The sequence below is a fragment of the Choloepus didactylus genome, chromosome 19 (assembly GCF_015220235.1).
Source record: "Choloepus didactylus isolate mChoDid1 chromosome 19, mChoDid1.pri, whole genome shotgun sequence".
Lineage (NCBI taxonomy): Eukaryota > Metazoa > Chordata > Mammalia > Pilosa > Megalonychidae > Choloepus > Choloepus didactylus.
In genome coordinates, this window is record NC_051325.1 from 12,842,073 (window position 1) to 12,858,134 (window position 16,062).

Here is a 16,062-nt window from a genome sequence, read left to right on the forward strand (position 1 = left end):
ACTCAGACCTCCATCTAGTTCTGTACTTCACATGCCCCAGAATCACAGTGATCACCCTGGAAACATACCCCTTTCACCACAAAGACTTAATTCTGTGATTCTGGTTCCATGTTGTCTCTTTATACATGGTATTATCACAGAATACACACTCTCCTTGGTACTTACAAAAGCTTCCACACTGGATCCCTACTAAATTTAAAATCGAATGAAGATGATAAAATATAAAGACACAGCTACATTAAGAAAATCCTCCAGAAGCACTTTTTCCAACGCTTCTCGAACAATAAAGGCGGAAAAAGTGTTTGTCTCTTTTTTCCTAGAAACAGTACAAAAGGAGGGAAATTTCCTATCACCACCAGTAATGCATATTCATGAGACTCAAATATGCTGTGTTAGATTAAGCACAACAATCATTCTAAGTAGAACTTGAACATAAAGTTCATTAAGTATAAATGCGTTTGTTAGCGAGGGGGGAGCCTATTCAATAAGCTACCTATACACCTCAAAGCGTCATGGAAAAACGGCAAAAGTTCCTATTCCATGACTTCCAGATCGCCAAGTGCATCACCTCTTTATTGTACTTTTACTATTTCTTCTCTGGAACAATTTTTTTTTCACATATACTCAGTACATACAACGAACTATAATTTTGCATTAAAACCTAAGCAAATTTTCTAAGGCTTAAAAAAAAAAAAATTCTGTCACACAATTATTTAAATATACCTTGCCTTCAAAAGTGAAGGAAACAAACAAACAAAAAGGTCAAAGAAAAAATTCCAGGCCACCTTTCAACAAATCTCTTCATGTACCTCTGAGCAATATATAGATAGCCCTTAAGTAGTCATAAAGCAGAAATGTTTCCTAGCTTTGTAAGTAATGAAGTAGAAGGTAAAACAAACTTATTATCATTCATTTGTACGGCTCTAACAGCAGATGTATTTGAGAGAGAGGAAAAAATTCTGAGATAGTGAATTGCACTTCAGAAAGGTACAGGAGAGAAGAAAAAAAATGAGCTATTTTTTTCCTTTGGTCTTTAAAAACTTAGTCCTTTTCTAGAACGCTAAGGCCATGTAAACCAAGGCTTCTCCAATAGTTCCTTGAGTGACAATTTACCTAATCAGCGTGGCAATCACAGCAAAGACTTTATGTTTATTGATTGCATTAATCAAAAATCACTTTTCAAATGCAGCTAAATGACAAGTTTATTGAATGAAATGAAGAGAAGTCACATATCAGGTTCTCTGGGTTACAGAAACCAAATGCTTTATTCACAGTGAGTACTCTAGGGCTGCACTTGACTCCATCAAGTTATCAGTACATGGACAATTACTCATCAGCCAAAAATGGACATATCAAAGACAAATCAAAGACCAACAGTAAGGAACACCCACAGCAGACGCTTGACAGAGAGCTGACAGTTTGACCAAATGGTCCTTCTTGAGTATAATTTTATACTGCATGAAGAAACTAGGTATGACATTAAAGACATTTTAAAAGACTGATTAAATGGATTAGATCTCAATTTTACTAAAACACAACTGTATTTCTGACCAAATCTTTAAGTTCAAAATTCTGTAAAGAGGAAAGCTGATTTTTTATCCTTTATTTAATGCTTTAATACTACTTACTATGTGGCAGGTACTGTTCTAAGTGCTTAACAACTTAAACTCATATAATCTGGTAACAGTCCTGTGAGGTAGGTGTTCTTGGTACCATTTTAGAGATAAGGAAACTGAGGCACTGATATAAACCTTGCCCAAGCAATTCCACTCCTAGGTATATAACCCAAAGAACTGGAAACAGGGACTCACACAGATACCTGTATGCAAATGTTCATAGCAGTATTATTACCAAAAGCCAATAGACAGAAACAACCAAATGTCAATTGATAGAAGAATGAGCAAACAAAATGTGGTATATACATACAAAGGAATATAATTCAGCCATCAAAAGAAATGATGACCTGATACAAGCAAAAACACGGGTGAACCTTGAAAACACAATGCTGAGTGAAATAAGCCTGACACAAAAGGACAGATATTGTATGCTTCCACTCAAATGAAATATTTAGAATAAGCAAATTAATATCATAGAGACAGAAAGTAGATTAGAAGTAACCAGGGGCTGGTGGGGAAAGGAAGTGGAAACTTATTGCTTAATGCAGACAAGAGTTTCTTTTTGGGTGATGAAAGTTTTGGTAATGGATGACATTATTGGTAGCAGAACACTGTAAATGGAATCAAGGCCGGTGAACTGTACAGTTAAAAAATGGTTAAAATGGCAAATCGAAGTTACCTCAAAAAAACAAAAAACAAAACCTGCCTGAAGTCATGCGGCTGTGAGGGGCAGAGTGAAAGCCAGGCAGCCATGTGCTCTTAACCACTACAGTGCACTTTCTCCAAGTTTTACACGCACGTGTGCTTTTGGCTGAGGTGACACTTCATGTTATTTTATTTCAGAAGGACCAGAGGAGAACCACCAATGATATCTGTGTTTCTCAATCAGGAGGCTCTGCAAATTCAGGGGTTCAAGAGGGCAAGATTAGGGATTTGAAAACTTACTTTCAACATTTTTAGAAAGATTAGGATTGACATTGTTACACGCATCTAATTAGGACAGGGAGGAAAAATAAACAGTACTTAACACATGCCCTTTGAGAGTAAGTATCTTTACAAACATGGCACTCATAGGGAGAAAATAAGAAAAGGGCTTGGTTAAAATATGTGTACCGCACTATGGCTCTTTTTAAAAGGATACCATTACCCAAAAAGATTTAATATTCAAAAGAAATTATAAACAGAAGGGGTCAGATAAAAATTAGAAGACAATATAGCTATATGGAGAGATAGAAAGGAAAGAAAGAATGAAGCAGTCTAAAAGTAGAGCTCTCAAAGAAATAATTTCTCCAATACAAAATGGCAGGATTAGTTTCTAAATAAATATGAAATCTAGAGGTCACAAGAGACCACAAAATAAATATGCCAGAAAAATCTTAATAGTAAACTAAAATAAAGTGAAAACCAAATCAAATGCTGAGTTATGTGTAAAGAGTACTGGGGAAAACATTACAGAACATGAGATTTCCTTTGCTGGGCTTATCCTACAACTGTGATCAAATTACTATTCTTCAATGAACACTCTAGACTGGGCCAACTTTTTACCCTACACATCTCTTACAAAAGGATCACGGAATGATTTACGAAATGACATGGCTGCCTTCTAGGATGTCCAACCTCACAACCACAAGCTTCTCTAGGTTCTCTTATAACCAAGGACAAACAAAACTCACTAACCTATCCAAATCCTTCTTAAACTTTTACATTTCCGGCTTAACTGCTGATGATTCCCAATTTTTCTCTCCAACTCGGTCCTCTCTCTCTTGGGCAAGTACCAGGCCTATATTTCTAACTACCAACAGATGACTTCAAAGTCTTTCAGGCACTTGAACCTCGACAAAAATCAGACTCATTATGTTATTCTACATTCCTCCACTCCCTTGGGTTTCCAAATTCTGTTAAGGGCCTCATTAGTCACCCGGGTGTCCACAGTAGCAACATGAAACTCATCTTGATTCTTCTCTCTCCTTCATTTTGCACATTCAATTATTCAGCCTTACAACCCCTTCCCATCTTCTCTACTTTAAATCTGCTTTGCCACAGACTAATTTAGACCTTCATCATCTCACCCCAAGTGTCTTCCACAATCAACAGAGCCCATGGTTCTAGAAAGAAGATGTAATTGGTTCACTCTTATGTTTAAGAAGAGCTTTCAAAAGTTCTTACAAAAAAAAGAGAAAGACTTGCACCCAAATTAATAAATCAGCAAGGGGCTAGAACAGCCAATTTATGAAAGAAACACTGGTCAGTAAAAGTATGGTCAAAAAGCAGTGATTTAAAAAAATATTAAAACAAAGATATATTATTTCTTGCTTATCAAATTGGAAAGAACTTTTACACAATGATAACACCTAGTATTGACAGGAGTTGGGATATCAGACTTTCTCAAATGCTGCTGCAAGAAGTGTGAATTGGTATCATCTTATCTGGTGGGTAATGTTGTGATATTAGCCAAAAGCCTAGGAATTCAGCAAACATTTTTTAACAATATCATTTTTAAAAATTCAGCCTAAAGTAGAAGTAAGTTAGAAATAAATTTTTAGAGGATTGGTAGAAAAGCTCTGCATGTCTGAAAAGCAAGCAATACACTTCTAAATAATCCATGAATACAAAATAAAATATAATGGCAATCAGAAAATATTATGAACTTGATAAGGAAATACAACACAAACATGGGATAAAGCTAAAGTTGTGATTAGAGGGAAATCTATAGCAGTGAAATAAATGCATATATTAAAAAAGGAAGACTACAAATAAATTACCTAAGTCTCCATCTCAAAAAAATTAGAAAAATACCAATTAACCTGAAGAAAGCAGAAATCAATTTAAAAAGCAGAAATCAATTAAACAGAAAATAAACATATAATGGGGGGGGGTCAATAAAGCCAGTAATTGGTTCATTCAAAAAAAAATAATAAAATTAAACAGGCCTCAGTAAGACTAATTGAGGAAAAAAAAGTGACACTATAAATGATAAATATCAGGAATTAATTTTGTTGTTAGTAATAACCAATGGAATTTTACTAGTGTAAAATTCGTTTTGAACTCTAAGTGACAAAACATTCAAAAGTACAAAAGGGTAAAACAATGAATAGTCGATCTTTCTCACCCCTTATCTACAGTTTCCCTCCCTTGAGGGCTATCACTTAATGTCTCTTGTGTTCTTCCACAAAACTTCTCTGTATTTAAGATCATATGTTTTCAAGTTAAAAAACTATCTATTAGGTTAGTCTTTATTTAGGAAGTTTCTTGTAAAATTAGATGAATCAGCGTTCTTATTTAAGCCCTGCATATTTTAAGGTTCAACTGATGACAATGCACAGATTGTAATACAACGAAAATAACTGAATTTAACACATAATTAAGTGAACTTTCTCCATATAAATTGTGAACCTAGACAAACTCAAGATAATCTAAGGCCTGGCTCCCCCTGTGCCACACCTCTGCAGGCCCGTCCTTCTGGGTAGCAGCAGAAGTGAACTGACAACCACATTGTGACTCCATGTGGCTGCTCCCCTGCTTCCGGGACTGTTTCATGCCCCCCTTTATCACCTCCTCTGTATGTCTTCTGTCACCTGTCCCCTAGCCTCATGCTATCCCTGAATTTCTTGGGTGCAAAGCCCCTATATCTCTAGGACTGGCACTCAATAGATGTGATAAATATGCTTTAATTTGAATACTGACATATTTTTCTGACCTTTTTTTTTTATTGTGGTGAAATATACAGAACATAAAAACCATTTAAAAGTGAACAATTCCGTGACATTAAGGACACTGACAATATTGTGTGACTTTAACTACTATCCATTTCCAGAACATTTTCATCATCTCAAACAGAAACTCATATCCATTAAGCAATAACTTCTTGTTTCTCCTCCAACCACCCCCGGTAATCACTATTCTGCTTTCAGTCTCTATACATTTGTTTATTCTAAGTATTCTATATAAGAGAAACCCATATAATATTTTTCTTTTTGTGCCTGGCTTATTTCTCACAACATGATGTCTTTGAAGTTCATCTATGTTGTGGTACATAATAGCACATCATTCTTTTTACGGCTGAATAATATTCCATTATTTGTATTTACTACATTTTGCTTATCCATTCATCTGTTCATGGATATTTAGGTTGCTTCCACTATCAGGAATTAATTTTATACTCTGATATTAAAAAGATAGTAAATGCCAGCATCCATAGTAGCATTATTTACAACAGCTAACAGGAAGAAACAACCCAAGGGTCCATCAAAAGAATTGATGAACAAAATATGGTATATACATACAATGGAATATCATTCAGCTGTAAAAAAAGAATGAAGTTCTGACACATGTTACAGCATGGATGAACCCTGAAGACATCATATTGAATGAAACAAGTCAGACACAAAAGGACAAATATTGTATGACATCAGTTATATGAAATACCTAAAATAAGCAAATTCATAGTCAGAAACTAGAATACAGGTTACCAGGGGCTGGGGAGAGTGTTGAGGGGCATGGAAAGTTACTGCTTAATGGATACAAAGTTTCTGTGATGAAAAAGTTTACGTAATGGATGGTGGTGATGGTAGCTTAACATTATGAATGTAATTGATATCATTGAATTGTACACTTAAAATGACAAATTTTATGTTATGTTACCACAATTTTTTTTAATTTAGGAAGATATTATGAATAATTTCTGGCAGTAAATCTGTAAATTCAGAATAAACGGATACAGTCCTACATAAAAAGCAGCAGCTTCCTCCCCTCTACATGGGATCTGACTCCCAGGGATGTAAATCTCCCTGGCAACATGGGAGGATCAACCAGAGGATCAATCAGGACCCAAGATTGTGGGATTGAGAACATCTTCTTGACCAAAAGGGGGAAGTGAAATGAAACAAAATAAAGTTTCAGTGGCTGAGAGATTCCAAATGAAGTTGAGAGGTCACTCTGGCAGGCATTCTTATGCACTATATAGATAAACTAAATGAAAAATAGGGTGGGAGGGGGATGTTTTGGCTGTTCTTTACTTTTATTTTTTATTCTTATTTTCAATTTTTCTGGTACAAGGAAAATGTTCAAAAAATAGACTGGGGTGATGAATGCACAACTGTATGATGGTACCGTGATTGTACTGATTGTACACTTCGGATGACTGTATGGCATTTGAATATATCTCAATAAAATTGAATAATAAAAAAAAAGAAGTAGCTGACCAAAACCAACACCAGAAGTGACAAAAAATCTGAATAACCTCCATCTACTAAAGAAGTTGAAATGTAATTAAAAACCTCATAAAGATAACTCTAGATCCAAATGGCTTCACCACTGAGTTCCTCTATACATTAAGAAATGACAGCAATCTTACAAAAAGTCTTACAAAGAACAGAAATGTAGGTAAGAAACACTTTTTAATTTGCTTCATGAGGTCAGAAAAACCTTATCTTAAAACCTGAAAAGAAAGTTAAACTACTTTTTTATTATACACAGATAAAAAAGTCCCCCATGAAATACTGGCAGACAGAAGGGACATACGAAAAGAATGTCATATCAGACTAAATTAAGCTTATCCCAGGAATTCTAGGTTGATTTAATAATTGAAAATCCATTGGCTTAATTCACCACATAACAGAAAAAAGTTAAAAACCATTACCATCTCAAAAGATGCAAGAAAAGCTTTTGATACAACTCAATACCTATTAGAAACAAGGAATAGAAGAGAACTTAATCTGTTAAAAGTTATCTACCCACCCCCTAAAACAAACTACAGCAAACATCTTATTTAATCGTGAACTATTAAACATTTCCCCACTGAGACCGGGAATGAAACAAGGATGCCCACTATAACTGTTTCTATTCAATTATGCTAGAGCCAGTGCAATAAAGAAAAAACACCAAAAGGCATTAAAATCAGAAAACGAAGAAATAAGACCGTCACTACTTACAGATGATATGCAAACCCCCCCCAAAAAAAACCCAATATGCAAAAAACCCAAAAGAATGTATCCAAAAAACCCAAAAAACTATACAGAGAAACTATTAGAATAAGTGAATTTAGTAAGGTTGACAGATATAAACAAAGTCAACATTCAAAGGGCCACTGTATTTCTATATACTATAAGCAAACAATCTGAAAATGAAATTTTAAATATTATTTTAAAAACATCAAATATCTAGGAATAGTTCATTTTGTCCTAAATTTTTTTACTGTGACAAATTCAGATCTACAGAAAAGTTACAAGAAGAGTACAAAGAATTCAGAGATGCCCTTTACTCAGATTTCTCCAAATATTAGTTTAAACCTCTGTTTCAATGCTTCCTTGTAAAAATCTCTGTTTTACAACACCAAAGAGTGAAAAGGCAAGCTACCAAGTAGAAAAAGATATTTCAGGACAAAAAAAAAAACTCACATCCCAATATAAAATAACTCATACAAGGCAGAAAGAAAAAGATCACCCAATAAAAAATGGACAAAAGACATGAACAGGTATATATGATACACAAAAAAAGATACCCAAATGGTCAATAAACATATGAAAAACTGCTCAACTTAGTCATCAAGAAAACGCTAATTAAAACCTCAGTGAGATACCACTGCCCACCTAGTAGAACGGCTAAAATTGACAAGACTGACAATACACCAAGAGTTGGGGAGAATGTAGAGCAACTGGAACTGTCATACACTGGTACGCTGATAGGAATGAAAACTGGTATGCACTAAATGTAATCTGGGAAACATGTCAGGCATTTTTATTTGCCAAAGCTGAACAAACACAGAAACCCATGACCTTGCAATTCCACTTTCTAGTATATACCCATCCGAAATTTTTATATTACATATGCGCACCAAAAATTGTTAAGTATGTTCACAGCAGCACTCTTCTAGGAGCCCCAAACCGATGACCAATCCAAATGCTATCCCTACAGAATAGATAAATAAACGATGATACAGTCATACAATGGAACACTATATACCAATGAAGTGACAGATTTTGCTACAAACCACAACATGGATCAATCTCAGAACAAAAAGTGGCAAAATCTTAAAAGGGTAATAAGTCAGAAGAAAGTGGTTTTGAGAACTTGGCATATGACTTACACTTCTTTGATAAACGGGCATAGCCATGGAGCTCAAAAGTAACGTTAAACAATGCAAAATCTAAGAAATCTAACATTCAATTATTTTCTCCCTTTGCCACTGCAATTCAAATGCCATGTAAATACCGTCACGGTTAAAATTTCTCAATGTCCACCAAAAGAGGTATAAGGGGGGTCAGGGAAAGGCTATGGGATCAAAGGTTCAATCCTACCCAAAGCAATGCCTGACTTTACCTTAGGTAATACTGAGATACAATTTGAATCCAAAAAGGGTAGTGATACATCTTCCAAGTAAAAAAGTGGGGGTAATGCTATATTTATTGCCACGGATGTAATTATCAAATTATTTGTATTAATGGAGGAAGCAGCAATTAATTCCCCATATCTCTTTCTGCATACACTTGACTGAGAAGCAGATTTTTAAGTGAAGATAAAGAAGAAACCCAATTCACCTTACTGAATTAATTATAAACAGTCAAGATAAAAACATTTGAAAGATTTTCGCATGAAGTATTCTTTTACAACTCTTCTAAATCCTTTTTAAGCCCACTACCTCTGCCACGGATACAATAAAATCTTTTTAAGCAATGAAGATTGGAAACCAACCTTTGTTGTAATACTTAATTCAGTATGTAAAATAACCAACTGGTAAAAACTTACTTGACATCAGTTTTGGAATCTGGGCTTGTCCTCTCAGCAATGGCCTGTATAAGTTCCCCTGGTATGTCGCAGGTGGTGGTGCAGCATTGCTATAAACACCAGTTCCTGAGCCTCTTGGCATAACGTGGCTGTAGCAGGACAATCCACCCCAGAAAAATATTATATATAGTTATATGCATCATAATACAACCGATACAAATTAAACAATGCTACTAGCTGTCTCTTTACTAGAAGACCTACTCAATATAACTGAAAAAGAAAAGTTATAATTAACAAAGTTCAAAACTATACACACAACAGTAATGGTGACAGAAACTGTTCACTGTCACACCAAGATTCCTAATTAATGACCATTTAAATATTTACGAATTATTTTATACAAAAATAATTTGAGTCTAATTTTATTTCTCTGCATTATATGAGCATTATATTTCACATTATAATATATTTTATATTCTATTTCAAACATACTTTATGCTTTCAAGGACCCTGCTGTTGCTATCACTACATGTCCTACTACCGTACATATTGTTATTTTCAAATTACTATACCCAAGATTTCCCTATAGCTTTCTTTAATTTCCATAATCATAATATATACATGAATAGACTACTTCACCATATTGGTATCTCACAGTTTACTAATCCAGTCCCCTCATTAAACACATTTAAAACATTTCATATTTTTTGCTATTACAGATTACTATGCACTACTTAAATTTGTATTTCTTTAAATATTACTAAGAATGAAGGCTTTCCAAAACAACAATAGCTAACATTTACACAGAGTTTAGGAACTATTCTAAGCCCTTCACACACATAAAGCTCACGAAGTTCTAACAACTTCTTGAGGTAGATGTAATTATTAACTCTATTTTACACTTAAGGAAACTGAAGCACAGAGTGGTCAGTAATTTGCATAAATTATTAAGTCGTAGACAAGGCATCTGAATCTATATGTTTACGTTCCAAAGCCCATGCTCTTATCCAGTATGCCACACTGTCCCTCTTACTGAGTGTGTAAAGTATATACCAACACTGATCTTCTGTCTACGTTGCTTTTTAGATCTTAAGATTTTTCTATGGCTTGAAAATACCTATGTATGAATTATCATTAATTTATCAACAATTCACAAATTTTTCCCTGAGTCTGCTGCTCTTTTGATCCCAGATTTACCTGTTATTGTTTCAAAGTGCCCTCTCTATATATATATTTCCCTCAATACCTAGGAAAAAGACAACTCAGTAGCTAATATGGGCAAAGGTTCAAAATCAGAAATTCACAGGAGAGAAAATACAATTGACCATAATAAACGATACTCAATCTTATTAACAAGCAAGGAAATACAAATTGAAGCAGCAATGAGATACCATGTTCAAGCACTCAGTAAACAAAATTTTAAGAGACTGTTGGTTTTGGGTATTTATGTATTGGTTAATTCTTTAAACAAATTTTTTGTCATACATCAATTCAGCAAAAACTTGAGGGGTAAAAAAATATTTTCTTCCTTGGAAATAACTGTCATCTCGTAAAGAGAGAAAAGAATGTAACTTTCTTTTAACCCACAAAGAAATACACAAACCAAAGAAGCAGAGAAGTGAATTTTAAAATAAAAAAAGTGCAAATAAGCATCAAAAACATTAAAATACCCAAAAAACCCAGTTGTCTTTTGGTCGTTTTCGTAGTATGCTCACTGCTTTGTGGGATGAATTAGTAAAAGCAAAGCATACAAAGGGAAAGAACCCAAGACTCACCCCAAAGTCCTGAAAGCCGCCTGATCCAGGTGGACAGGCCGCCGGTCGCGGTTGAAGCCAAGCTGCGGCTTCCATTGCCGCCCATTGCTGGATTTTTCCCAGTCACTAGGTTTCAGCACTGGTGCTGGTTTTCTGACCATTGAAAATACAACAATTTGGTTATAAGGGTCATGGAAAATAAGTCTAGACTGCTTATTGTTTTATAAGTATATTGCTGTTACCTTGCTCCTGGAAGCATTACGGCTTTAAAAATGTAATCGTCAGCAAATTGTGGGTCCTTAAAATTAATACTGGAAAAGAACAATAAACAACTTAATGATTTTTATTAGCTCTTATTAGCTTATTAGCTCTGCTTAACTAAATGTAAAGTGAGGTACTTTTCAGACTTAATCACAATAACTAAAATTCAAAAGACTTCTCCCAAAATTATTTTAGCCGATAGATTTTCCTAATTGCCTATATTACCTTTCCTCACAAAACTGCCGTTAATTCCTAGAACACAGCATTCATGGAACTTTCTCTGTGGGAAGAATCGTGTTCTAGCTCACTGCGGGTGATTACCGAGAAATAGAAGACATTGCTCCAGCTATTGACAAATTCCAATGTAATAATGGAGGCAGGTCAAAGATGTTTATAACAAGCACAACCTATTTGAAAATGCCTTTCATTTTGTTTTTTAATCCATGGCTTTTGTCTCTCCCTCTAATATCTTCGTGAGACTTAGTTTTTCTGGCAACAAGGAAAAGATTCACATGCGAACAGAGACATTGGTAAGATTAAAAAAAAAAAAATGCATACAAATGGCTAAGAATCTATGAAAACAAAAAACCAACCTAACTTCTCCGGGTAGAACCCTGTACCCTGGCTCTACTACTAAGTGCCTCTTGGATAATGAAACAAGTACCATCTGAAAACAATGCAAATGCCAATTTTAGAAGGTTGTACACTCAGAGTTTGAATATAAGTGGGATTAAACTGTCATCTGGCAGGTTGTGTTTGTGTGTGTGTGTGCAACTATTTCACAGCTTGATACGTATGTAAGTCTGACACAGCAATGCCTCTTTGAGGACTCTGGATGTCTGCCATATTTATACTTAATACATCATTATTCATAATACCAAAAAACTAAAAACTAAGTCTATTTAAAGTAGTGGACTGACTAAACAAACTATAGTTCTTCCTAAAAACAGAATCCTCAGATGACATTTTAAAAAATCTACTAACAGAATGCTTACCAACATGGGAAAAACATATATACAACAGACTAGATGTATCATCATCAAAATATTAGTGATTTTCTCTGTACGATCATTTTTACCTTTCCTTCTTTGTGCTCTTTTTATATTTTCCAAATTTCCTCCAATGATTACAGATTAGGGTTGCAATCAGTTAAAAAAGTTATTACTGAAAAGGTTTTACTGGAAGGTTGACATTTTTAGATAGCTAATTTTTTCTTCTCAAATACTTCCACTCTAAACAATTAGGGTCCCACTCAAATTTCACTGCAGTAGCATTTAACTGTATATCTGAAGTACAGAAAAACAGCTTCGCTTATTAAAAAATAATCACAAGCTCAAGAAGAGCTGAACAACGCTTCATTTACACAATCTCTTTCTCTTAAAACCCACTCTTCACCGGCAAAATCTCCTCTACGGGGCAAGGTGGCGCAGGGGAGGGCAAGATGGGACCACCAGTGATCAAAGGCTTAAGAGGATAACAGAGAAAACAATAATTAAGTATTGAGGCTTGTCAGGGCTTTGCAAATACAAAATAAACAGAAAAAAATTGGTAATAAAGCAATACTTTAAACTAAAGCATCTCAAAGCAAACATCTTTGTGTCAGCAGAGCTTTTCAAGATTTCCCAACAAACTTTGAGTGCTCACTGCATCCGTGGTATCATCGTGGGAGTGGGGTACAAGCACTGACCAGGCATCAAGCCTGCCTCCCCTTCTAATACGGGGAGTTAGTGTTTAATGACAGTTTTACGAGGAAGAAAGTGGGAAAAGCAACAAAAGGCACAGAAAAGATGCTGAATCAAAACTCTCCTGTTTTTATGAGTATAGATTAAAAGGAGGCATGTGTATGGGGACCAAGGAAAGCATCATCCAAGAGGCTGTAGTTCACAGCAGGCCTTGAAGGGCGGGATTGGTTTCAAGGCTGACAGAGGAAAACAATGGAACAAAGACACAGAAGAGGGTCCCAGGGACCAAGGAGTAGTTCGGTTTAATTGGAACAGCCCTTCTCAAGGAGAATCTGGGAGAGAGTTAAGACCTACAAAAAAAATGTTTTGAGTGACTATGTTCTCAGTTCTCCCAAGGAAAACAGAGAGGTAGAACCATTCTAGATGCACAGGAAACAAACTGATTCATTACATACAACAAACGTCTTAAGACTTCAAGCCTCAATTATCTTAATTTTCTCTTAATTTTCACCTTATCCTTCTGAGAAGAGCTGGGTTGGAAGGAAAAAAGTATGTGGACAGAAGTGGGGAGTGAGACAGGCTGGCTGAATTGGGTTACTATTGTGGAAAGCTTGCCTGACCACAGTGTGAAGCCATTCTGTATTGTCAACAGGGAAGTAAAGATATCAAAGCTGCATTTCAAAAGGCTCAATCTGGCAGCAGTGTGTAGGAGAGCAAAGGGGGAGACCCATAAGGAGGTTACCAAAATAGTCAGGGCAAGAGCCTTCCCTCATGAGTTTGAGGTGGGAACGTTGAGCAAGCAACTGGAATGGCAGGGCTAGAACTGGAACGAGATCAGATTCAGGACAGGGTTAGAGAGATGAAGGGCTGCAAGTCACACACATAAAAAGGTGAAACTATGGAAACGAAGGAGAGAACGGAAGTAATACTGCCATGGTGAAGAGAAAAGGGTCACAGGGATAATCTCTCCTGAAGGTAAATGGGTGTAACAAGAGATTTAAAAAGGAGAGCTGAAACTAATGTTTGGGGGGAAAGTCATTTTTTAAATGTGCAGTTTATTACATGTCAATTATTCGTCAATAACTATCTAAAAAATCCCTTATTCATGCTCATGCTCTGAAAGGGAAATTTCCAAGCCAATAGGGAAACAATCTCCAAGATCCCCCTTATGAACCACACTTAACAAAAATGGTACAAACCATTAGAAGACAGAAAAGCAGTATCTAAAAATAAGTTTCAAAGTCCCCAAAAAAAGGGGACAACTATACACTACAAAGTCAAAAGTTAAAGCATTCTTTTCCCTGGTTCTTTGGAAACAACTTGAAGACACACTCTCACAAAAAATGAGTTAAGCTTAGAGATGTTTAGTATTTTAATTTGTTCCCAAAAAGCTATACTAAAATCTATTATGTTTTCAGAAATTAAAGTACAAAAGAAGGCTAAAGCATAACTCAATGTTAAAAAACCAGCCATGTCTTAAAACAAACATCCCAAATGTGAAACAAGCCAAAAAAGAAGTAAACAGAGAGACAAGGCAGGAACCCATTATTCACCCCAAAGGGTAACTTTTATATCAATTATTTATTTGGATCCAAACTTCCCTTCACTTTTTTCTGGTTTACGTAATTTAAATTCTTACAGGTAAAGACTTAAAGGAAAAACAATACAAATTACCCTTTGACCGACTTCTCCCATCAGAAATAAAAAGGGATTAATTGTTCAGAGTTTGTCTGGGGAAGGAAAACTCTGAGATAAGGAGAGAAGCACTTTTGTCTCTGAGAAGTACAGGGAGAAAATGAGTTGACAGAGAGTCTATGGGCACAAGAGGCTGCTCAGCTGAGGGAAGAGAACTTATTTCCCTTTATAATGTCCCATCTAATTCTGTAAACAGAAGAGGTAGTTAATAAAAAAGACATTAATATTCTAAGGACATTACATATGAATGAATATAAATTTCATTCTTATATATATATTATATTTTTACATAAAATACAAAATTAAATGGCACACAACTCCTGCATCCGGGGCAGAAGTTGCCCACAGGGGTCTACTTCTGAGCCATGCAGCTCCCCCAGCAGAAGCTTCTACCCACCAGACCAGTTATGACCCACGAGTAGCAGGATGGATCCCCTATTATTATTCTAATCACCTGACTGTCTTTATAAACACTTCAAGGCCCAAATAACCTAAAATCTAAAACCCAAGCAGGGTTGAAAATAAGGAAACTGAACAGAGCTTTCATTTGTATCACAAGTGGCACTTTAACTACTATTAGTAAGAGTAAATACTATGGCAAAGTCTTAAAAGGAAAGGAATGGAATGTACACCACCTTTTACTGATTCAATTCACTTTAAGAATTACCCTTAGAAATGCTATTTTAAGTACTATTATTGTTTGAGAGTGCTAGCACACTTCACAAAGAAAGCCAAAATCTCCAAATATCGAGCTTCATTTTTACTCTACTTTTCACTGACACATTCCATAATAAATGCTAAATCAGCATACCAATGCCAACTGCTCTTGCAGGGGAAATTTTGATTCATATTACTGATATTTTAAAAACACTTAAAGAGTTTATAGGACTTACGATGTTTTTTCTGACATTCTATCAGAAGAAGATAACCAGTTCAGTGTCATGTAAAGCATTATAGGCGGCAAAAACTTACACCCTCAAGGGTTTTCTACCATCAAGTTTGTTACCGATTGCACATACTTCACTTCCTTCAGGCTTTCGAGTTCGAGTTATCTGCTTGCCAACCATAAGCCTTACAGACACTGCAGTAACAATTACATTAAACCATTGAGAAGTCCATCAGGACACACATTCACGTTTTAAAAAATCTCCTTGAAGAGATGAAACATTCTATCCCCTGCCTGATCCCAAAGGTGAATATGAAGTTCGAGAAACACTACTCTGGAGAAGATTTTGGCAAACACTGTTTCTATGAACAAATGAGCATTATATGGGTTTAGAACTATGCAGACTGCTGTGAGAGAAAAAGAAAAATCTAACAATGCCACTGCTA

General features: G+C 35.4%; 1 protein-coding gene across 1 annotated transcript in view; it reads right to left on the reverse strand.

The window, feature by feature from the left end:
• Positions 1-16,062, reverse strand: part of XRN2 (5'-3' exoribonuclease 2) — a 95,940-nt gene that overhangs the window by 9,896 nt on the left and 69,982 nt on the right. Inside the window, exons 25-27 of the mRNA XM_037811376.1 lie at positions 11,335-11,403; positions 11,114-11,245; positions 9,360-9,487 (exon numbers count right to left, since the gene is read on the reverse strand). Of these exons, the coding sequence (XP_037667304.1) occupies positions 9,360-9,487; positions 11,114-11,245; positions 11,335-11,403 (329 nt within the window). The remainder of the gene's footprint in view (positions 1-9,359; positions 9,488-11,113; positions 11,246-11,334; positions 11,404-16,062) is intronic.